This window comes from Azolla caroliniana, unplaced genomic scaffold (genome assembly GCF_043228905.1).
Source record: "Azolla caroliniana isolate FFs.n. ecotype wild unplaced genomic scaffold, voAzoCaro1.0.p SCAF_17, whole genome shotgun sequence".
NCBI classification, from domain to species: domain Eukaryota; kingdom Viridiplantae; phylum Streptophyta; class Polypodiopsida; order Salviniales; family Salviniaceae; genus Azolla; species Azolla caroliniana.
In genome coordinates, this window is record NW_028230452.1 from 14,115,615 (window position 1) to 14,141,655 (window position 26,041).

The 26,041-nt window shown below is 38.3% G+C and overlaps 1 protein-coding gene across 3 annotated transcripts; it reads left to right on the plus strand.

The window, feature by feature from the left end:
* The first annotated feature begins 13,465 nt into the window (after window positions 1–13,465).
* On the plus strand, window positions 13,466–25,439 carry LOC147853225 (D-Tyr-tRNA(Tyr) deacylase family protein). 3 transcript variants are annotated; one of them, XM_087333134.1, is made up of 7 exons: window positions 13,466–13,572; window positions 13,686–13,777; window positions 14,027–14,093; window positions 17,647–17,677; window positions 17,754–17,894; window positions 25,053–25,078; window positions 25,146–25,439. In XM_087333134.1, exons 1-7 carry the CDS (start codon window positions 13,531–13,533, stop codon window positions 25,212–25,214), a joined length of 468 nt encoding a protein of 155 aa, XP_087189260.1. In that variant the 5' UTR covers window positions 13,466–13,530; the 3' UTR covers window positions 25,215–25,439. The 3 variants fall into 3 exon arrangements, with proteins under 3 accessions (XP_087189260.1, XP_087189261.1, XP_087189263.1); XM_087333135.1 differs by lacking the exon at window positions 25,053–25,078 and having other exon boundaries at window positions 17,754–17,915; window positions 25,141–25,439; XM_087333137.1 differs by lacking the exon at window positions 25,146–25,439 and having other exon boundaries at window positions 24,988–25,064.
* Window positions 25,440–26,041: the final 602 nt, after the last annotated feature.

Consider the following 26,041-nt stretch of genomic DNA (forward strand, 5'->3'; position numbering starts at 1 on the left):
GGGTCTTAGAAGAAAAATGGGGAGGGTTTTAGAAGAAGGTAAATAAGGAATATATAAAGAGATGAAACGTTTCTCTTTTATGTCATGGATCCATGGCGGATAGTTCTGCAGAAGAAGGAGGTCTTTCTTCTTCTTCTTCTTCTTCTTCTTCTTCTTCTTCTGCGTTTTCTTACTTCCCTCTGATCTAGCAGCAGTAACTAGCAGTAAATATTTCAGAGAAGTAATTTCCCACACCTTCTTTTATCTCTCCTGCCTTTCCCAATTTGGTAAATACAAAAGGCCAGAGAAACTACATAGCCCAACTGTCAACACACACACACACACACACACATACACATGTCACATACACACATACATACATACATATATACACATAAAAGCCCACACACATACATGTTGATGTAACATACACACACATATATGTATGTATGTATGTATGTATGTATGTATGTATATGCTCGCTTGCTCGCTCCCGAGAACCTTGCGCACTCTTCTGGTCTCTAGGATTTGTTCGATGGTGAATTTTGTTCGTTTTTTTTTCTTCTCGTTTATTGGGTTCGAGGCGACGCATTACCCCTCCTCCCCATGTCGTAGTGTGTGCATCGTGCACGACGCGATCTCCATCACCTTACCATCGAGACGTCACATCACGCTCGACACGATCTCCATTGCCTGACCATCGATGTGTCGGATCACAATCGACACGATCTCCATCGCCTGACCATTGAGACGTCACATCGCACTCGACGCGATCTCCATTGCTTGACCATCGAGAGATCACATTGAGTTGGACATGATCTCCATTGCTTGACCCTCGAGAGGTTGCATCGTGCTCAACACGATCTCCATCGCATGACCATCAAGACGTCAAATCGCACTCGATGCGATCTCCATTGCTAGACCATCGAGAAGTTGCATCGCGCTCATCACGATCTCCATCTCTTGACCATCAAGACGATGCATTGCGCTCGATCCATTGCCCGACCTTCAAGATGTCGTATAATCCTCGACGCGATCTCCATCGCCCGGCCATCTACATGTCGCTCAATACAATCGCCCTCTCATAACCATCGAGATGTCACATCATGTTCGACACAATCTCCATTCCCTAACCTTTACAATGTCGCAGTGCTCAACACAATCTTCATCTCCTCACCATCAAGATGTCGCGTGAAATGACGACTTCCAAAGGCCAACAGAAAATGTTGGAGAGACAAAAAGGAAAGGAGCATAAGAGATGTGATCAGGCCCATAAGCCAGGGAGGGGTTGGCCTTAATAGATCCCTTGAGGCAATCTCGAGCTCTCTTGACAAAGTTTGTAGTTAGAGGATTGTTGCCAAGGACAGAGGTCTGGAAGGGTATGTTGCTTCATTAGTCGATGCAATTATCTCCCAAGGCGAGAGGAAATTGGTTGCCTTCTTTGAAATGGATGTTCTTGACAAATGTGCAAACACCAAGACGGAATCTGACATCCAATAGAATTTCTCATGGGAATTGTCAAAGCATGGGATGCAATCAAGATTTTCTTACAGAAACAGATGCTTGACAATGGGATGGTTGGATGAATCAATCGCTTTTGGCTACTTCTCTCGTCCGGGATTTTGTTGGAAATGTATTAGGCCTGAGAACTTGTCCTGCCCTAGGGAAATTTTGATAATGGGTTAGCAGCATCAATGAGATTTTGGATTCATTTTCAACATATATTCACAAGTGGATCAGTTTAAGTAGTTACACTTGGTATATGGGGTGAAGACAATGACAATGGATATTTCACCGGCTTTCTCGCAAGCCTCGGTGCAACTTCAGCCAATGTAGAAGCATATGTGGTTTGGTTGCCTGATGAATGACATGATGCTTTTTGTTAAAGGAATTTATACAAACGGATGTATTTTTTATTTCCATATTCAACAAGAACATAAATTGCAACCTTATACACCCTCAAATAAATTACTATGGAACCTACTCGTTGTTCCAGTTAGGGTGATTGTCAAATCTGGTAAGAAATGGCTAATGGATCCTCAACCTCGGTAGCTCATTTGTGGGATATGCTTTGGTTATATGCATGGCGACCAGTTAGTAGGCTTATGTGGGACCCGAGGGGGATAGTTCTGGACCAATCTCATGATGGATTCATTGCAGAAAGTTCCATTCTTTCAATACACTGTGAAATTTGGCAAAACCTTACTCATGTCTACAAATATTCCATCTCTTGCAGCTCAAAAGCACTAGAATAAGTGGGGTGTTTCAAACATTTATCTGAAGGCTTTTACATTTATTTGGAATAAGTGGGATTTGGTCTTTTAGGGGACCAACCAAATATATTATCTTCAAATGGCTTTTACTACATGCAACACTACTAGTAGGTTAATCATTGAAAGGAGATGTAGCAACCGTTCTTAGACAGTGTTGTTATTGTAGTGACATGCAAGAAACCACCAAGCATGCTCTCTAGTCCTGCTCACTATCCCAACAGGTATGGAATAAAGTTCTTTCTTTATTCATGACAATTAATGCAAGTTGCCTCTTCTCTTAGGGATCAATGGTATGGGGGTTCTCCATTCTAGTCTCTTGTTACATGAGGTGAATGATACTCCATAAGCTATGACAGTCATCAACAAGCATCTAATTTCTGTCTCCCCTTTTTAGTAACCTCGCAAGCAAATGCGTACAACCCATGTATGGAAAACAATATCTAAGGTTACATTATGGATCTTATGGAAATATCGTTGTAAAATACAATACGATTCCATAATTCCTCTTCTCTCATATATATTACTGGAATTATGGGAGAGCTTATTGGTGGTAGTGCTTGGGAAATGTGACAATATGTTGGGCTCTTCGGAGGTTGTTCTTAAGACAAGGAAAAAATTACTGCGGTTATGGAGGAAGTTGCCTCTGTTCATGGCCTCCTGTTAAGGACCGATTTGGAAATATCATCACCCATGGTCCTTGCCTTGACCATCTCTTTTGTATATAACACTCTCTGATTGTACATTTTGTAGCCTTCCGACGCTTTTCTTAATACTAATGAAGGAAATCTTTTGGACAAAAGGAGCAAAAGAAATGTGATATTGCGTCCGAATGTAGATCAAAACAGGAACAATATATGATCTTGCGTTCGAGTTGCAAATTGTCTAGTGTTGTTGCATGCTGCAAATTCATTTAAAAAGGTCAACACTACCAATATACAAGTGGTCATAATAAAAGAAAAAGGCCCCTTGCTGCAATTACTTTAGCCTTATGGCTAATTGAATTATTAAAATTAGTAAGCTGAGTATGCAACAGCAATCCAAGGACTGGTTACAATCCCGTAGGTGTCTCTCGTTGAATGCCATGGTGTTAAGTCTAAATTATTTGATGAGTTGTGTCCAGAAAAGGACTGGTTACAATCCCGTAGGTGTCTCTCGTTGAATGCCATGGTGCTGATACCCAAAGTGGTGAACCAGATGTTTGAAAAGTTTTGTCCTTAGAGACTTTAGCGCTACTTCAACGTGCCACTACATGATACGAAGATCTTATCAACGTCGGGTCAGGCATTTGATTCTATTATTACACAACCCATGCTATTGTTCCCCTCCATACTTAATTAAAATCAAACAATTTAGACTTAACACCTAATAATTGAATTATTAGGTGTTAAGTCTAAATTGTTTGATTTTAATTCTAAATTATTAGGTGTTAAGTCTAAATTATTTTACGAGTTGTGTCCAGAAAAGGACTGGTTACAATCCCATAGGTGTCTCTCGTTGAATGCCATGGTGCTGATACCCAAAGTGGTGAACCAGATGTTTGAAAAGTTTTGTCCTTAGAGACTTTAGCGCTACTTCAACGTGCCTATTAGAGATCTAGGTACTAAAGTAAGCTTAAGATAAGGATAAACTAATGATAGATAGAAAGGAGAAAGAGAAAGAAGGGTGTCGATCCACCCGACCACCCCCGAGCGAAGGGATCGAGACGAACTCGAGCCTCGATCGGCGTCCCATTCCACCACCATGGCGTCGAGTCGTACCTGGTGCTAGCGCGCTCGCTACAAGAGTTGATCGAACACAAGAGCAGAGTCTCGATGTAGTCAAAAGATCCTCAAATGAGGGTAGCTAGGCCTCTTATTTATAGCGATACCCAAGGCCCCCAGGCAAGTTCACACTTGACCTAATGGGTTGTCTCAATCCCGAGGATTAAAAGTAATCCTCCTCTTCTTTACACTCTCGTTTAACCCTCACACTTATCCACATGTATAGAATACTACGGTAAATTCTCACCACGGGATATTATATGGTCATGCCCGTAACATACTCCCCCTCTTTAAAACATTGCACTCTTGCAATGGAAAGTTAGGGAAGTTAGTTCTGAGAGTATTTTCGCATTCCCATGTGGCATCTTTTATTGATTTATCCATCCATTTTATTTTAAATTCTCAGATTTCTTTAGTACGTAATTTTTTTGTTTTAATATCGAGAATTCTTTCTGGTACATGTGGTTTAGAAGATAATTCTTCAGAAGTAACCAGAGTTTCAGTTGTAACTGTATTGTCGCTAGAACCTAGAAGTTCTTTTAGACGACTCACATGAAAGACTGGATGAATTCCAACACCATCGGGAAGAGCGAGACGATAGGCTGATGACCCAATGCGTTTGAGGACTGTGAAAGGTCCACAAAACCGTGGGGCTAACTTAGCGCACTTACCCGTAGACAATGTCTTAGAATTGTGAGGTACACGTAAAAATACCTTCTGTCCAAGGTTGAATACACGAGGTTGCCTATGATGGTCGGCATAAAAACGCGCTCTATCTTGAGCTGTTTTTATATTATCTCGTGCAATATGCAACATATCTTGCATATCCCGAAGAAAGTTTTGCGTACTTTGCAACTCATCATGATGTATATTAACATCAATCGGGGCTCGTGGCTGAAAACCATACATCAACATAAAAGGACTATATCCCGTCGACGTATGCTTGGAGCTGTTATAAGCAAACTCCAAAATTGGGAGATAACGTTCCCATTTTGTTGGTTTTGCACTAACATATGCTCGAAGCATGTCCTCAATAATTTGATTTACTCGTTCTGTTTGTCCATCGGATTGAGGATGATCCGTGGAGCTCATGCTCAACGTAGTTTCTAACTTCTTAAAGACTTGCGTCCAGAAGTCACTACTAAATTTTGGATCTCGATCACTCACGATATCCATCGGTAACCCATAAAAACGAAATAATTCGTCAACGAATTGGTAAGCCAATTCAGGAGCTATTACCGTGGTTTTAGTAGCAATAAATCTGGCCATTTTAGTTAGTCTATCAACCACAACCCAGATGGCATCATGACCTTTTTGGGTGCGAGGAAGGCTAACAATAAAATCCATGGATATACTTTCCCACTTATTATTGGGAATGTCCAAGGGATGTAAAAGTCTTGCGGATTTAAGTCGCTCAGCTTTGTTAACCTGACACTGGTGACATTTAGTCACATAACTATGTATGTCAGGACGCATCTTAGGCCAATAAAATTGAGTGGAGATGAGAACGAGTGTACGATGTATTCCAGGGTGCCCTGCTGAGGGTGCATCATGGAATTAAAAAAGAATCCTCTTTTTGACCTCGGGTAAAGCTGGAACACAAACCTTCCCATTACGGTAGAGCAGTCCGTTAGAAATGTGGAAGTATTCCTTCGAGGATGTGGTGGTGTCTGTTCCAGACTCAACTCTTGCCCAATATTTTGCGAAATAACTGACATCAGGATACTTTTCTCGAAGGTGATCATAAAGATCTGATGATATTTCAGTGAAGCTAAGCATGTTAACTTCACGGATGCAACTTAGTGCATCAGCGACAGTATTCATGGAACCTTTACGATATCGTATGGAAAAATCAAAGTCCTGGATGAGATCTGCCCATTGTGCCTTATGACCTTTCAGGTCTTGTTGGTCACAAAAATATTTCAAGGACTCGTGGTCCGTAGTTACCACAAAGCGATTTCCATAAAGATAATGGCGCCATGTTTTGAGCGCATGTATAACTGCAAATAATTCCTTTTCTTGAACGGTATACCGACATTGAGCATAATCAAGTTTCTTACTCTCATATGCTATTAGTTTACCATCTTGATATAAGACAACACCTATAGCATAATCACTTGCATCGGTTTCAACCTCAAAAGGTTTTGAAGGATTAGGTAAAAGAAGTGAAGGAGCCTTGCAAACCAGGTCCTTGAGTTCCTTAAAGGCGAGGTCTAGTGTAGCATTCCACACAATAGGTTTTGTAGACTTACGCGTTTGACCTTTTAAAAGATTAGTAAACGACGTCGTCAATTGGGAGTAATTACGAAGAAACTTTCACAAAAACCCGACAAAACCAAGGAATGATCGAACTTCTCAAATATTCCGAAGAGTGGGCCAAAGCTTGATTTTCTCAATGCGAGAAGGATCAATTTCAACTCCTCGTTCGGTTATGAGATGTCCTAAATTAGTAATTGATTTCTTGAAGAACTCACATTTTGAGATCTTCGCATAAAACTGTTTGTCACGCAATGTTTGTAAAACAAAGCGGACATGTCTAGCATGTTCTTGTAATGTACAGCTATAAACTAAAATATTATCCAAGAAAATAACGACAAATTTTCCAAGTTGTTCTCGGAAAATGTCATTCATTTCTTGTTGAAAAGTAGCCGGAGCAATGGTCAAACCAAAAGGCATAACCAAAAACTCGTAATGGCCATAGTGCATACGAAATGCCGTTTTAGGAACATCGTCCTCACTTATTCATATTTGATGGTAGCCAGTACGGAGATCAAGTTTCGTAAAATACCGAGCTCCCTAGAGACGGTCAATTAGATCATCAACCCGGGGCAATGGGTACGAATTCTTGATCGTCACTTTATTCAAGTGTCAGTAATTAATACACATACGCCATATGCCCTCTTTCTTTTTAACCAAGAGAACTGGCGCACCCCATGGAGATTTACTATAACGTATATAACCCATTCGTAAATAGTCCTTGAGTTGCTTAGATACCTCATCTTCTTCGGATCGACTTAAGCGATATGGAGGTATACTTATTGGTGCAACACCAGGTATAATATCTATACGATGGTCTATATTATGTTTAGGAGGTAACCCATCAGGTAGTTCACTTGGAAAAACATCATGAAAATCATTTAAGATTTCATCAAGTTGTTGTTCAAAATATGTTAATTGAACCGAGACATTATCGATATTATAAACGTGAATGTCCGAATCAAGTACACAATAAAATAGAGTAGAACAAGACAACTCAGATATTGATGGACACGAGGAAACAATCGAGAGGGATTGTTTTTTTACACATTGAATAAAATGAGTACAATCGTTTAGTACAAATGTAATTGAATGATGAACCCAATCAATAGATAAAGAAGAGTTTTTATTATACAACCAGGGATAACCCAGTATTACATCGGTGGTACAAAGATTCATTACATGGAAGTCTACTTCCTCTATATAAGTATCAATAGAAATTCCTTATGAATGAATCACCCTGTTGATGTATTGTACTCTTCCATCAGCCAAGTGCACCGTGTAGGTGTGATCACTTACAGTGGGTTGGATTCCCCATATCTGAACCAAACGATCATTCACAAAATTGTGTGAGTTTCCCGAATCAAATAAAAATTGTACGGGAGATCCATTGATATACCCGTTTGCACATAGTAAATCATTGGGACCCAATACATAGTGAGGGAAAGAACATTGACAATTACTTAAATGATGTGTATAGACCTGAAAGACCTTAGGAATCTGACCTTTATGGTCTGCAACTTTAGCTTTGTTGTCGTGCTCTTTCTGTTGGAGCTTTCGACATTGATCTTTTGTATGACCCTTCTTTTTGCAAAATACGCAAAAAGGATGTTGTCGCTTACAATCGCGATCCATGAATTCGTTGGGTGTCTAGCGTTTCCCAACGAATTGCGACTGCTTAGTCCCGGGCGCTTCGTTGGGTTTGTTGGGGTCCTTCTTCGAAGTGTGTTGATAGCGAAGAACTATTTCAACGGCCTCTTCGGGATCCTTATCGTGCACTATCCAGTGATAGTCCGAATTGGGGATGCCATTGACAAAACAAGCTATCAACCAATTGTCCCCTTCTAGACCCGACTTTTGGATTTGGGTTCTAGCATGGTGAACATAGTCTTCTAGCGAGGAAATTTTCCTGCTAGAGAGGTTCATTAAAGCTTGTGTTGCCTCGGTTCGAGAGGGAGGTTGCAGAAATTGGCCCTTAAAAATTGTGACAAAATCTGTCGAGGTATCGGGCAATTTCCCCATAGTACGGAGCCCACGCCACCAGGCGGTGGCCTTACCCCCGAGTTCTCGGCCGACATATGCAATCTTCGTACTATCTAGCGTGGGATAGAGCTCAAAATGAGACTCCCATCGTCCCAACCATGTGCAGATTGCTTCTTCGGTTCTTTCCTTTTTGTCTGTCGTAAATGGCTTAACGACAAATGATGGTTCACCTTGTCGCTCATCAGGTCTATTAGTCTCACGTTGTAGACTAATGACACGTGCCTCAAGAGCACTTTGAGATTGCCGAAGTTTGGTCATCTGTTGAGCGGTGAAACTAAGGTATTGGGTTATTTGTGCCAAATACATCTCAGTGGACATTTGTCCAGGAGGATTCCCTTGAGTTCCTTCCGCTTGAGCGGATGACATCGGGTCGTTAATTTGAGCCATTAAAGATTATTTCTGGAAAAGAAATAGGATAAGGTCAGAGAGATAGTCATAACATCATGTCGTGATGTAAACATATCATGGGCAAACATTAATCGATATCATGATCTCACGTCAATACCCCTCTAGACGTATGAGATGAGGTTCAAGAGTAGGTTACTATGGTAACACAAAGGTGTTTTAAAAACCATGGGGGTGACAATTTAATGTCTTTCCCTGATCTCTATATCAATTTTTTCATGGCGGCTCCCCGAGGCTCAACCATGTATGTTCGCGTCATGAGTAGTTTATACACGAAAAAAATGTTAATAATAAACTATGTTTCTTTGCCCACATATGTGGTTTCGGCTCTTTAAGTCTTATTACGAGGACCCCGAGGTGCACTTAGACCTTAAGTCTAAACATGTGTTATAGTCATATGTATCAAGGATGTTGTATGGTCTTGGTCATATTTGAACTCGAGACGTCGAGAACAAATACATTAAACATTTGAGCCAACCAAGTAAGTTGCTCTTCTCGAATGCTTAGATGCGTATAAGAGATATGCGAGGCATTTGATCATATATATATATTTTTAAAAGAACGTATATGTCAAGGGTCCTTATTTCGCCCTCATTTACCAAAACTATGTTAGTACGTTACCTAACCTCAAGTCTCGTAATTACGATGGCATACGCCAAAGTGCAACCTAATGGTCAAGCCAAATGAGCCCTCGTTTCGTAGTAGGCCCACGTGGCCCATCACATGGTCACGTCATTATGAATGCCTCTCATAAGAACGAGCTCATGGTGGCATTGTATTCATGTAACGAGGGAGGGATGTTGGATACGTGTGTCATTGGAGTGACCTCACTTGAAGTGGGTCAAGCCCTACGTACTCAACATCATTATGGCTATAGGCGTTTCTTTACGTAACGAAATCGAGGTCATCAACGGGGTTGTCAACAATAAAAAATTGTTGAAAAAGGGATGGTGACAACGCCATTCTCACAAAAATGTGAGGACGACCACCAACATCCTTTTCCCGACAAGGACAACTTTCGATATAATCACGTAATAACGAATATACACATATGTTTACTTATCACATATATACGATCAAATACGTATATACATGACCACATATGCCGATATTAACATATCGTTATATTAAATAGCCACAAATGATGTGATCGAGATACGTAATCGAGGTATATACCTCTACGCACACAAAACATCCACAAATAAGAGATCATCGTAATACGCAATTGAGGTATTGACCTCTTACGCATACGAGACCAAACGCATATCGTTTACAACAAATTAAGGTATTAAACTCATACGCAAACGTAACATATGTTCGTGAACGTAATACGTAATTGAGGTATTAACCTCGTACGCATACGACGCTCATCACATATTATTAATATGTCAAACGAGGTATTGACCTCGTGCACATATGTAAACGTTTTAGATGATCAATTAAAGACCACTACAACATCATTGACTTAATGAAAAAAAATGACATATAAACTAAACACATGATTAGATGGGAGAAGAGAGAATAAAAATAATAATAAAAATACGGAAAGAGTTACCGAAGTTCTTTGTTGATCGTTGTCTGGATCAAGGCCGACCGCACATCGATCGATCACCATCAATCAAAAGACAAAAGACAAAAGACAAACAAAGAAACATTAGTACATAGCTCTGATACCAAATATTAGAGATCTAGGTACTAAAGTAAGCTTAAGATAAGGATAAACTAATGATAGATAGAAAGGAGAAAGAGAAAGAAGGGTGTCGATCCACCCGACCACCCCCGAGCGAAGGGATCGAGACGAACTCGAGCCTCGATCGGCGTCCCATTCCACCGTTGTGGCGTCGAGTCGTACCTGGTGCTGGCGCGCTCGCTACAAGAGTTGACCGAACACAAGAGCAGAGTCTCGATGTAGTCAAAAGATCCTCAAATGAGGGTAGCTAGGCCTCTTATTTATAGCGATACCCAAGGCCCCCAGGCAAGTTCACACTTGACCTAATGGGTTGTCTCAATCCCGAGGATTAAAAGTAATCCTCCTCTTCTTTACACTCTCATTTAACCCTCACACTTATCCACGTGTATAGAATACTACGGTAAATTCTCACCACGGGATATTATATGGTCATGCCCGTAACAGTGCCACTACATGATACGGAGATCTTATCAACGTCGGGTCAGGCATTTGATTCTATTATTACACAACCCATGCTATTGTTCCCCTCCATACCTAATCGAGGCCTATCGGGGAGGCCGCAACAACGGGAGTAGGGGAACCCACCAGCGAGTTCAACAACCATTGAGGGGCACCTAATTACACATTTGTATATGCATGTCATTGCCTTTCGATGCCAAATGCACATTTACAACATCAATATCCATCGTTTACATATGACAACGTGGAGATAACAACCTTGCATATGAGATCATCAAGATGATGATCAAGGACTAACAACAAATCCAATGTATCACAATTCACATTATATTATCTACGTCAAGATAGTGTGGTGAATTGGGAAGATGTGATGTTGCTAGTCATGCAAGGGACATGTTTTTCAATAATTTTGTTAATGGTCCTCCTTTCAACTATGTATATGTACCCACCTTATTGACCGATAATTGTATCGTCTGAAAGAACAAATTGCAGACATGACCCATTAAAATATTTTAGGGTTAGGTAAATCTCTATTATTGAAGGGTGTTCCTACTCTTGAGTCTATATGTCGTTTCTTATGATGACATGAAAGTTAGAGTGATGTTCTAATTGGCGTTTGGAGAATCTTTGAGAGGGGTCTAAAAGATGTATGCAGAACAATTGAATCCGCAAACTAGGGAAGATGGATCTAATTGTGTAACATGTGTGGGTTTGCAAGATGTAAGTGCGTAATTAGTTGGCATATCATCATACGCTTGAAGATTTTCCCTTATCAATTCTCGTGCCATTGTAAGTGTGGATTTAATGTATGTTAATATGTCGCATGTATACAACAAAATGTGTGTCCATCTCTATGTGCAATATAAATGTATTTATGTTGAATATGATAGGTGCTTGTGGATAAACCTGCTTGGATTTATATTTGGATTATGTGTGTGGAGATTTGATTGTGGATGTGTTTTAATGTCAACATATAGAATGTGTGTATGAATGTAAGAGGGGCTTGTTTATGTTCATGTGTGTGTGCTCGAAGAGGGGGTTGAGAGTCGGGGGAAAGGGGTAGTTTAAGCATTTATAATTTTTTGTTCAAATTAAAGGGTATTTTGGGAATATAAAGTCCCACCTAGGAATGTTGGTATGTGTAGGGCATAAGCTAGTGTGGAACCTAGACTCAAGCCCAAGGCTAACCTTGGCCAATCGAGCGTAACCTCACCTCTCCGCATAACAATTTAGATGCACACAACGAACCGAAAAGAAACAAGTGAGGTGTTATGAGTCGTCAACATTGTGTTTCCTATTAAATGCTTTGATCCTCTACCCAATGGTTCGACATAACAAAGGCAAATTGTGAGTTTTTATTGATGCTATTCTTTGTCATATGAATGAAAATCATGGCAAGAGAATGTTGTAATGAATCTACCTACCAATTATTGCTAATTGATAGTTATGTCTAAAGATAATTGATTTGGTTATGTAAATGATTAATCAATGCACATGATTAATTGGTGTGAGACAAAATAGAAAATGAACACTTAAAAATGTGAAATGCTAATGTAAATCACAATGAAGTGCATGAACAAAAAACTAGAAATAAGGATAAAGGTTGGGAGTGGTTCTTCAACACACCCTTAGCCTATAGATGATACTTAGATCTTACCAAAATATCACAAGTAGCTTTGAGTGGTGGTTCTAAGCCCCAACAACTGCAACAAATATATAATGTCTTTATTGAAAGCTTCGACTTACTCGAATGTTCTCCTTGAGAAACACCTCAATGTTAGTATGCAAGAATTTGCCATTATCTTCCATTTTGTTGGAAAGACTAGCTAGAGGGATTGTCAATCACTCTCAAGCTACTAATGCACGTGCTAAGTACTAAAGCAAACTATGATCTTACTTTACACTAAATTAATTATATACTTACATCACGTGAGGCTTTAACATGGTGTGAGTATTGATAAAAAGGCAAAGCATGAGGAATCACCAACATGGCTTAATATCATTAATCCACATGACTTAATATTATTACAAGCTTAACCGATTAAGCTTATACTGGACTTGTGTTGAGCTGAAAAAGGTGGTAATATCCCAAGTGATAGGTGGAATCCAATTGAGTGATTCATGTATGAGTTGGTAGAATTTCAAGGTGAGTTTTCAGTAGCAATGCCATCCACACCAACCATCTGCCTTGGTCCAGGTCCTTGATGGTCATGCTTGACATTTGACACAAACATGGGAAATCTCGCAGCAACGAGACTCATGTCAATTTCATAATAGCTCACAAAGGTAGTCAAGCAACAAATAATGGACTCATGTTTCGGGCTGACAAAGGCGTTGATATCCAAACAGATAGGTGTATAACGGGTTTGAGATATGTGATCGAATCCAACGGAGTGATTCGTGTCTAAGTTGGTAGCATTTCAAGGCGAGTTTTCGGATCGAGTGTGGCCTTGACCTGGTGAGTGCACGAAACATCCACACAGCGAACGAAACCGACCGCAGGGTGCAAACACAGGGCGATAAAACATTCTTGCCTCTCAAAAATGCTTTGCATGAGAAGGAAGTTGTGATTGGCATGTATATGTATGTATATGTAAGTATGTAAATAATATAGGAAACAGAGCTCAACTGACCCACAGCAAGGTCTCTACTCTGCCCTGCAGCCATGAGAGCTGTTGTGCAGAGAGTCTTGTCTGCTAAAGTAGTGGTAATCCATCTCTCTCTCTCTCTCTTTATGCCCATATAAATGTATATATGCATATGAGGATAAAGGAAGCTCTCTGAAGCAGAAATCATGGCCATAGCTTCTTCGTGTTTTAGGTGGACGGAGAGACCATATCTCAGATCGGTCCTGGCTTATTGGTACTTCTTGGACTCCTCGAGACAGACACAGAAACTGACTCAGAATACATGTAAATAGTACCATTCCACACATATCTAAGCATTTCTAATAAATGAGCTATCTAAGAGCGATTATATATATATATATCTATATATATATATGTATATATGTATGTACGTATATGTGTATGTATATAGATATCATATATATATCTGCGTAAATATGATATCTATATACATACACATACACATATACGTACATACATATATACATATATTATAGCTTTCTTGCATTGATGATGAGGATGATGCATTTGCAGCATCAGAAAGGTGCTGAACATGCGTATCTTCCAGAATGAGAATAGTGGAAAAGCATGGGACCAAAGTGTATGGATCCCTTCTCTCTTCTTTGGCTTTTTCTTAGATGCATGGCATTATGTTGCATTTGTTGTCTCCATCCATGCACAGAATAATCTTTCTTTTATTGTTTGCCTGCTGTATTCATGGCATGTTTTTGTATGGCTTGACCCATGCTATAATGAGAACAGGGGAAATGCATGATACCAAAATTTATGCATCCATCCTCTTTCTTTTAATATGTTTCTTCATGTATGTGGCTTTTTGATTATCTGTCTCCATTAATGCTACAGAATGAAATAATGGAAATTTCATTGTATTATCCATGTAAATGTCTTGAAGCTCTAGTATTATGTAAAGGTAATGTAAAATTATATTAGTTCAGACATGATCAAATATTCTGAAATGCTATGTAATGTATATTAATAGTAACTGTTAGAAGCGTTGGTTTTATTAGTAAGTTTGGGACTATTAAATAGTCACATACAAGATATGAACGGTTATTGTGAGTACCGTTATTTTGGTATTTGTATGAATTAGGTTGCTGTGGATTAGGGTTCACATTCTCCCTATCTTATGATAGAATTATAAGCTATGGCTATTCCTATTTGAAGTTACATTAATGAGTCCAATAGCTTTTCAACAAAATTCAAACTTGGGTTTTGGTATTGCTTTTGTGAGAAAATCAGCAACCTGTTGATTTGTAGGAGTATAATTGATGACAAGGATTGGTTGATCTTCTTTGGTTCCTTCTATCAGTTCTTTTCCATAAAAATGCTTGTATTCAATATGTTTAGTATTTTCATGATGTTTGGGAACTTTCAATAAGGCGATACAAGATTGGTTGTCAATACCTAAGGTGAACTTTGGAAATATTGGTGTATAAACTCTTGTGGTGTAATCAACTAGTAATTCAATGAGTATTCTTTGAAGCCATACACCTTCTTTGACCGTATAGGCAGCGGCTATAAATTCCGCTTCAGTTGATGATAAGGCGACTGTGTTTTGCTTCTTGGATTTCCAAGATATAACTCCATAGATATGATCAAAACCTAACCTATTGTTGAATGTCTTGTATCTTTATCACTGTTGTAGTCAGCATCACACCATCCTAGTAATTGTAAATCATGATGGGTTTGGTGCTTATAGGACAGTCCAAGTGAGGTGGTGGACTTAAGGTACTGAAACACTTGAATTAATGCATCGAATTGTGGTTTACAAGGGTTTTGCGTAAATCTTGATAAATAACTTGTGATGTAACATAAATCTGGTTTAGTGCATGATACAAGATACCTTAGACTTCCAAGCATTTCTCGAAATGGTTGAGTTTCTATATCTTTTATCTCCCGAGGATCTTTGGGAGCCATATCAGGATTGAGGCAGAGGTTTGGGACTGCGGGTATAAGTGATGGTTTGAGATCCATCATTTGGTACTTGTTAAGGATGTCTTTTGTGAACTTTCTTTGACAGAGTTGTATGCTATTATTTGGACAAAGTCAAGATGATTTGTCCTTGAAGTACTTAGGTTGTTCCATGTAGATGGGTTGATTTAAGTCACCATTGAGAAAGGCCGTCTTTATGTCTTCAATAAGCATACAAAGTCAAGATGATTTGTCTTTGAAGTACTTAGGTTGTTCCATGTAGATGGGTTGATTTAAGTCACCATTGAGAAATGTCGTTTTTATGTCAATTTGGTGGATGTAGAGGTTAAGTTGTGCAACTACACCGATGGTTGTTCTAAGGCTTGTAATGATGAGCGTGGGGGAGAAGGTTTCATGAAAGTCAATACATACTACTTGATTGAAGCCAAGAGCAACTAATCTTGCTTTGTGACAATGTAATGATCGATCTGGATTTAGTTTGTGTTTGAGTAGCCCTTTGCTTGTGATGACTTGACAATCCTTTGGACGAGGTACTAAAATCCATGTACCTTTTTCATTTATTGACTTGATATTGTGGTGGAAGGGATGTTTGCTAAAGACCAAAGCATACACATCCCTTCTACCACATCCAACACTATTGTCAAACACCATACCAATATTTGCTTAACCCTACAATTAACCCAAGTATGCCTCTCCTCAAGGACGATGCTGGTCACGAAATCCAAAATGTAGTTGGTGCATTAAAGACTCCAGATGCAGAACATTGGTGGGTGGTAATGAAATCATAAATCAAGTTAAATGAAAAATGTGCGTGGATTTTAGTACCTCGTCCAAAGGATCATCAAGTCATCAAAAGCAAATAGCTACACAAATGTAAACTAAATCTAGATTGATCGTTACATTGTCACAAAGCAAGATTAGTTGCTCTTGGCTTCAGTCAATTAGTATGTATTGACTTTCATGAAACCTTCTCCCCCACACTCATCATTACAAGCCTTAGAACAACCATCGGTGTAGTTGCACAACTTAACCTCTACATCCACCAAATTGACATAAAGACGACATTTCTCAATGGTGACTTAAATCAACCCATCTACCTGGAACAACCTAAGTACTTCAAAGACAAATCATCTTGACTTTGTATGCCTATTGAAGAAAACCTTATATGGTTTAACAGAAACCCCTAGAATTTGGTACTATAGGACTCATCAATTTCTTATCAACAAAGGATATAAAAGACTCAAATAAGATCAAAACCTCTACACAAGGTGACATCTTGATCATTAATGATGTAGTTGAGCATATTAAAACTGCCATAGAACTTAAAACGACATTTTCCATTACAGATGGTGGACCCCTTCACTATATGCTAGACGTCGAGTTCAATTTGCACAGTCCAAATAATAGCACCCAACTCTGTCAAAGAAAGTTCATAGAAGACATCCTTAACAAGTACCAAATGATGGATCTCAAACCATCACTTATACCCACTGCCCCACACCTCTCACTCAGTTCTGACATAGCTCCCAAGGATCCTCAAGAGATAAAAGATATGGAAACTCATCCGTTTCAAGAAATGCTTGGAAATCTAAGGTATCTTGTATCATGCACTAGATTGGATTTATGTTACATCACAAGTTATTTATCAAGATTAATGTAACTTCAAATAGGAATAGCCATAGCTTATTAATGCGTATTTTCCAGAATGAGAATAGTGGAAAAGCATGGGACCAAAGCGTATGGATACTTTCTCTTTTCTTTGACTGTTTCTTAGATGTATGGCATTATGTTGCGTTTGTTGTATCCATCCATGCACAGAATAATCTTTCTTTTATTATTTGCTTGTTGTATTTGTGGCATGTTTTGGTATGGCTCGACCCATGCTATAACGAGAATATGGGAAAGGCGTGATACTAAAATTTATGCATCCATTCTCTTTCTTGTAATTGTTTCTTCATGTATGTGGCTTTTTGAGTATTTGTCCCCATTAATGCTACAGAATGAAATAATGGAAATTTTATTGTCTTATGCATGTATATATTTTGAAGCTCTAGTATTATGTAGAGGTAATATAAAAGTATATTAGTTTAGACATGGTCAAATATTTTGAAATGCGGGTCCATATTTTAACCAGAAGAAAATATACTAAGGCCGATTGTCTTGACATTTGACTCTCAAGGTAATCGATAATCTATGTACAGGTCATGCAACGGAATTATGAAATCTTGCTGGGTAATGCCATTGTCTTGAATCCTTCCTAGTATATTGTTTAGTTTTCCACTTGTTAAAGTTTGAATTATCCATGCAGTAAGTCAGTTCACACTTTATGGCATCTTGAAAGGAAATAAACCAGACTTTCATGTAGCAATGACACCGCAATTGGCGAAGCCCTTTTATGATGCACTTGTTGGAAGGTTCCGCAAAGCTTACGTAGAAGATCGCGTAAAAGGTGCATATTTTCTTGAATCTGGTTTAGTAAAGACTTAAGGTGCATTATTCTTTGAATTGTGTTTTGTTATGGAACTAAAAGCAGATGGCTTAGAGAGAATGGGAAATACCTTGCACCTTTTGATGTTTTAAAAACTACTTTTTTGGGAATTGGAAACAAAATTTTGTTTCTTGAGTCGATACTCCATTGCAAGAATCTAAGCCATGTCTTTCATAATGCATAAAATGTTTCTAGGATTGTTTCTTGAGGTGGTACTCAATTGCACAAATCTAAGCCATAGTTATATAATATGAAAAAACTTTTGCATATTATGAAATACATGGATATTGAAATATACATCTAAATATTATCGTAGTCATGGATTATTTACATTTACTACTTATCGAAGTCAATTAATGAGATCATGGTTCAAAGCGCATGAACATTTTTGCTCATGGAACGATTGCATAAATCCATTGACTTTCAGAACCCATTCATCCTTTGTTTTGTTTGAAAAGGATCCTTAAGTTACCAAATTAATTTTATGTAGTTGATGGTTGTGGTGATCCCATTTAATATGTATTATTGGTATGGATTTATGGAATTCTAGAATGCTTCATTATTGTGATACAATGATGAAAGTAGAGAGATTTTTTTGGTTTTTGGTATGGAATGCCAAATTGTAGCCTATACACATTTGATGTATTTTATCCATGGACACTTCTAAGATTGGCCTTTAACTAAGATTCAAAATGAAAATTTGAAATTTGCTAGGAGTCAACAATGTGTTTATTTAAACTCTTTTACTTGAAATTTGAAATTTACTCAAACTTGTTTAGGGAAACCTATGCATAGCCAAAGAACAATATTGAATTGATGAAGAGAATGAGAAGAGGAAAATAAGAGAGAAATTAGAGGAGATTGGCAATGTATCAATAATAAGAATAGGGCGAAGATTGGCATTGAACCGGAACAATTTATCAATACTTGAACACATACTTATATAGCATGGTTTGGGCACATGCATGCTTGCCACCCTGCAAGCATGCACGATTGCCACTTGGCATTCATGCAAGCATGCCTCTTGATGATCTTGCATTAGCTTGTACAGGGTGGCAACATTTCATAATATTACATATATATTCTCGGTGATTTAACAGAAGCTATACACATTATGTGTGATATGATCTATCCTAGGAGTGGAGGTTACACATCTTCCAAGAGGTCATTGGTTCAAATCTGTATCATGAGTTTGGAGTTTTGATATATGTTATAATAGACAAGTCTCATCATTTGCAACCCATTTCTTGTCTCACATTGAAGTGCGTGTGAACTAAGTTGTATGGAAGCAATGGTTTAGATGGCAAACAATGGGATGGGCTCTACATTGTGTTAATGTGTTCAATCTCCCCCTTCTACTAAGAATATAGTTTTGTAGTCAAGTGCAACATATATAGTATAATGTGTAAAATGTGAGTCTCCATATTTTTTCCATATCATGATACATTGGTGTTGCAAAAAGACCTCATTCACAGAGGAATCCATCGATGCATAATGAAGAGCGTGTTGCATCCCATCTTCCAAACCTCATTTTTCATATCTTGCATCGAAGCATAACTCAAAAGTTTGCTTTTATGCGATTCTAGGAAGTTGATGTGAGGGACTTTTTTGAACCATAAGCATGTATCAACAACCCTTTCCATGGCCATGAGTTTAATGGGAAGTGATCTTATATATAAAAAGTAGGAGGATATATGGATTTGTTTCTTGACTTGGAGAAATTTAGTAAGAAAATGCTTTTGGAAATTTCTAACCCTTTCCAAGTGGAGTTAGGGATATGACCACCCCATACTTCCACCCTATAGAGAATCTTCAATCTTGGGTCAATTTTCAACTTCTTTGTCTAGGTTTAGGAATTACATAACTTTACTCTCCTCCACTTTGTGATTCTTGTGATTGACATGGAGAAGGTGGAGCTTTGCAACTTTTGTTGCCCAATTCTTCCACACTATGGTGATGACCTCATTTGCATAGTATGCAAAGTGGCTTGAAAAGCATGAGCATGGGGTTCATCTTTTGTCGGGTATGTGCATCGTGTGGTATTGGAAGGATTTCATTGGAAGGGTGTGACAATCTACAATCTTGCACAACTCATCAATGCCACCTTCCACGTTTGAATCACCTGCGACCACTTACAAGCAATTGTGGAACATGCATAAGTTGTGGAAGATATACTCAGCTTCTATAGTAGAGATATGATTCATTGCAACCAAGGTCCAAACACTAATGTAATTGCCTAGTTGTCAATAGTCATTGGAATATGCTAGGTATGAGGGACAAGCAACCACTTAATGACCCACAAAGTAAAGTTTCGATAAAGCGAGCCCCCTCCCGCAAATTATTAATCGAGCATTGCTCCCAATTAGTTCAATGAAGGTATAAGTGTTGCGCTTTGTGTAACCCACTGTGATTGATATACTTTGCTTTCCTTTCAAACTTGGATCGTCTCTTTTGCTCTCTGTTGAGTGTGAATGTCTAATAATCTATTTTTTCGCTAATCACTCTACATTCGAGTCTTATGAAGTCCCACTTCCAATTATAGAAATTCAGGCTATGGATGTAATAATTCAAAAACTTGAAATGGAGTTTGTTATATATGTAGATACAGATAGGGAACCAACTAGTGTTTTGGGTAGAGAAATGACGATTTGGTTTTGTTCAAATGGCTTTATGATTTGGTCTGGTTTAGGTTTAAGATTTTTTAATGGTTTGGTTTAGGGTCTAAGAAACCAAACAAAACATTGCTGATTCCTACTCTCACATGAGCGAAGGTCTATGTTCCCCTAATACTGGGCAATTCTAATCTTGAATTTGGTGACTTATTCTATAGAGTTTTTGTAGGTTCATTTTGGGATCTATGCATAGATTATGATTTCTTGTTCTGGGAGCGAATGTGCTCTTTGACAGGCGGTTGGAATTTCAAAGTGAGTATGTTGTGAGAATGTCTCATTAGGGTCTAGTTTAGTAGAATCTGTTGAAAATGCAGGGATCTTAGACTAACTCTCACACAGCAACGTCACGTAGAAGACTTAAGGAGAAATCAGTAGTAGATCAGGAAAAACGAGGTTATGATTACAAAGATGTAGAATGGTTTATATAGCCAATATCTACAGGTAACTGGAAACCCAACAGTCCGTCACTTAACTAGGTTCACACTATTCTAACTATGTTCACACCAAAGCTTTCATAGGATACACATTAAGTGTAACAAATCCCCCTGAAGCGGAAGGTGTGAACTTGAATGTTGTCACTATCTAGGCGTTGGAAGAATGCCCAATTCCTTTCGAAAACATTCAAACTTTCCTCTGGACATAGCCTTTGTAAAAATATCTGCAACATTTTCATGGGTTGCTACATAGACTAAGATTATCTCTTTAGCATGGAACCTCTCCTCACATAATGATAGTGCACCTCAATGTGTTTTTTCGTGCATGGAAGATGGGATTTCCTGCAATAGCCAAGGCACTTTGACTATCTCTAAATGTACAAGTAGGAGATGGTTGCTCAAGCGACAAATCAGAAAATAATCTCCTGAGCCAAACACACTCTACTGTAGTGTTGAATTCTGCTCTATATTTGGGTTCACAACTTGATGCTGCCACTGTTGGCTGCTTCTTGCTGAGCCAGGGAACACAGGAATTTATCAATATCAGTATACTTCTATTGATTAGAAAGAAAAATATATAGATATATATCTATTTTTTTCCATTTTCTTGTCCGAGTGACTCTTAGTTGTTGACTTACTCAGTAGTTATTCGACCTACTTGATTAGGAATAAATTTCCTGATCTGTTTTTTAAAATTCCTCACAAAAAAATGATTCTATTGAAACTACCCGAACTTGCTGGAATTAAGAAAATAGACTTTTGATTCAACTTTGAGGTTTTACATGCTTTTTACTAATCAAATCTGGGTTAAAGGTATCCTACTACAAGACAAATCAAAATCAGAAAGCTTTCAATTCTTATGAGAGATTGGTGTTGATCATGAAACAATTGCCACTGTGTGAGACACAAGGGTAATGGAAAACCCTCATGGCTGCTTGCGAATGCTTTGTTCCAGGGCTGTGCATAAACCTTTTTAATCGCAAAACTGCATATTAAATGTCAGGAGTGGAGACACATCTAACAACGTACAACTTTCTGGTATAAGAGTACATCAGTTGGTTCTCCTTTTTCTTGATTTGAGAATTTGAAATCTGCTTCTACAGGAGAGGAGTTTGGTGTGAACTCTTCAAACCTAAATCCTTGTAGGAGCTTCTTGATGTAATTTCGTTGACACAAAAAAATAGCCCCCTGAACAGTAATGATTTGAATGCTGAAGTAGTAATGGAGATAATCAAGATTTGTAAGTTCAAATGTCTTACTATGATCAACGTTGAAATCTGCAATTTCTTGCTCATTAGGTCCTGTGATTAGAAGATCATCAACATAAAGCACAACACTTAGTAATGTTTGTCCATCCTTCAACATAGAGAGTGCTTTCCATTGGGCTGTTCACAAAACCGAGTTGAAGAAGATGAACATGGATCTTTGCGTTCCACGCTCGAGGCGACATCTTCAAGCCATACAAAGCTTTAAGTAATCTGCAGACTTTAGTTTCTGCACCTTTAATGACAAAACCGGGAGGTTGAGCTGCATAAACCTCGTCTTCTAAATCTCCATTTAAGAAGGTGCTTTTAATGTCCAATTGGTGAACCTTCCATCCTTTATTTGCGTATGTAGCAACTGTAGCTCTGATTGTTGTCATCCTTGAAGTGTGGACGAAGGTTTCTTCATAGTCTATTTCCTCTTTTTGGAAATAGTCTTTTGTTACAAGTTTTGCGTTAAAAAGCTTGACTTTGTAAATCCACTTGGTGGAATTTACTTTTCTACCTTTAGGTAGATCATGTAACTCCCAAGTGTTGTTCTTGGAGATGGACTCAAGTTCTGATTTCATGGCTTCAACCCAATGGTCATGTGCTAATGCATCCTCAAGAGAGAGTGGTTCCTCGTCACAAATTTCAGCAATATGAGCATGATGCATATAATGCAGTTCAGATTGCTCATTGGTTGATCGGGTTTTAGCTTAGAAGAGGAAATGTAAATTTGCTGTCCATAAGGGTGTTAATCGACCATTTAGGAACTGTTCTTGCTTGCTTAGAAGAGGCATGTTCTTCCTCCAATTCCATGTTAACATTTATAAGATGGCATACATAAAAAATCTGATGACCAAAATGTATTGATGGTGGATGCTCAAAAGCTCAGTGATATGGAGCTTTGGCATGCCTGACGATCATGCGAGCAGGTTGTATTCTTGGAAAAATGCATTTATTTGTATTACCTAATGATGCAAATGTTTTGGCGACAAGCAAGTAATGTATGTGGTCCAATGAAGACACCATCTACTGGAGGCTTTCTATTTTCATTTGTTGATGATGCTACTGTATACACTAGGATCTTTCCTTTGAAGGAGAAGTGGAATGTCTTGCAATGTTTCAAACAATTCTTGCAATATCCATCAATGCATCATTCCATACACCACAACAAAATGGTCTAGTCAAGAGATAAATTACGCCTCTCATATAGATGGCAGACTCATGATCAATGGTAATAAACTGCCTCACAAGTTTTGGTTAGAAGCTATCATATGTCTGGAATGGCCCATAAAAGCACTTAATGCCATCACTTCATATGAGACTTGAGGTTAGACACCCCACAAAAGCACTTAATGCCATTACTTGATATGAGGCTTGAATGGCCACAAGGCAAATGTTGGTATTTAAGAGTGTATTTGGAAGGTTCGCTTATGCATTTGTGCCACCACAACATTGCCATAACCTCCAAGCCAAAGCAAACAACAACTTGCATTTTGGTTGGCTAAAGTAATGAAACCAAAGAAAAACTCCACTTCAAGGCAAAACTCGATCAGCCAACTAAGAAGCTGATTGAGGTTTTCTCTCATTGCCAAAATATGTGGTAAACAATCTCTCCCGTGAGGATGTACTACAGTATAACCATTGGGTTGCAACTATGAAATCAAAGCTGGATGCCACCTCAAGAAAAACCCTCGGGAGTTGTGTGATCTGCCAAAAGGAAGAAAAGCAGTTAGCACGAAGTTTATGTAACAAGCCAAGTGGATTGCAGGTGGCTGCCTTAACCACCTCAAAACAAGAGTTTTCCCAGAAGTAAGAGATAGATTATGAAGAGACCTTTGCCCCAATTTCAAGGATGTCTACAATGACAGGTGAAGTTGCTATAATTGCAAACAATGGAAGAAGATACACCAATTTGGACATCAGAACTGGCTTCTTGAATTGAAACTTAGAGGAAGACGTTTATATCGCTCAACCTTATGGTTTTGTTGTCGAGGATGGAAAGTAGTAAAGGTTTCAGATTATGTAAGACGATGATGGAAGCAAGCGCCTCGAGTGTGGCTTGCAACTTTGTTTTGTGAACACCCTAACTGAAAGTGCTCTCTGTCCGAAAGTATGGATAAAACCAGCTAATAGTGGTGTTTTATGTTCAAGTTTGTTAATCATAGGATCTAATGAGCAAGTTTGTTAATCATAGATTTAAAAGGATGGCCCGGGGAAGAAATTCAAAACTAAAGATCTTGGCCATCTTTATCATTACTCAGCAACTTCATCACAGTTGAGAGGCGATTCTCCTGACTCAACAATTGTACCTTGACAAGCTTTAGCGTGAACATTTTTCATGTCACTTTTCACTCTAGGACTGGCTAGAGGTTTACTTGAGGACATTAGAACAAATTAGATAAATGTTGGCCTTCCTACTTGATGACAACTTGGTTATAACAATGCTCTTCCCAGTTTCTGCTGTCTTGGTTATGACCCCTGCATTCAACAATTTTCTTTGGCAATAAATCTTTTGGATCTGCAGTTTTCCATTTGTTGAAGCAATGTGGAAGAAAGAAATCAAATTATGTTAACATTTGTAATTCCACTAATAGAACAAAACTGATATCCCTAGTACATAGTACATTGCAATTATTCATCGCATGGGAAAACACTGGTTTTTCCTTTGGTTTGGGGATTTATTTGATGATTGCGGCAGCTCCTTTGGTTTGTGAAATTCTTTGATGAGACAATTTTTTTTTTCTTTTTTCTGAGTACAAACAGATGGTCAATTTGGAGCGATGATGCAGGTATCAATCATTGAACTCAGCAGTCCCATCTGTCTGGATGTTAGTTATCTAAATTTTTTTAGTGCAGGTTCATTTGGTGAATGATGGACCTGTCACAATTCAGCTCGATTCTGGTAAATCAAACAGCAAAGAATAAATAAAAGACTGTTAAATTTTTTGCCCAATTAGTTGGATATTGGAATTTCCAAATTATCCATTCATTGTCTTGTCCTAGTAGTCTTATCAATTTAGCAGCATTTATGGCCTGCATTAAACTTTTCTAAAATCATGTTGTAGTTTGGATTTATCAGCAGAATATGAATTTAAGAAATATTTGGAAGTAATTGAGGTAAATTAAAATGGATTGAAAAAGTTGATATTAGTCATATCTTGAATGTTGAGACACCAATTAGTTGAAACTTTGGCAACAAAGAAGATGCTCGATTACATCAGAAATGAAAGGCAACAAAGAAAATACTCAATTACATCAGAAATGAAAGGCAATATATTGTGAATTTACTTGGCAGTCGTATTTGATGTTGGAGCAAGATGTGGTGGAGCAGTGGAGATGCTTGAGCTATTCTACTTCAAGAAGTTAAAAGGATACATGTGTACACAAGTTCACAATTTTTTAGAGGACATAATAGTTATAGTATCATATTTACGTTTATACTATTCTTTAGATGAGAAAATGCATTATTGGGAAATAGTTAATTGATTGGTTTCTCCTATATTTAAAGCCTATCAGACTTCACATTATGATCAATTGAGGAAACTGTCTCTCTTTCGTTACGTTGATCATTTATACGCCCATCTTTGTGTGATACATTGATACATGTTAGAGCCCATCTCATTCTTTGCCATCTAAACCATTGCGATGTGAGACGAAGTATTGGGGGGGCACAAGTGATAGACTATCATATTGTGCGCGCTTGATTGCAACATACATTAGTAGTGATATGGCAAGGTAAACCCTCTTAATCT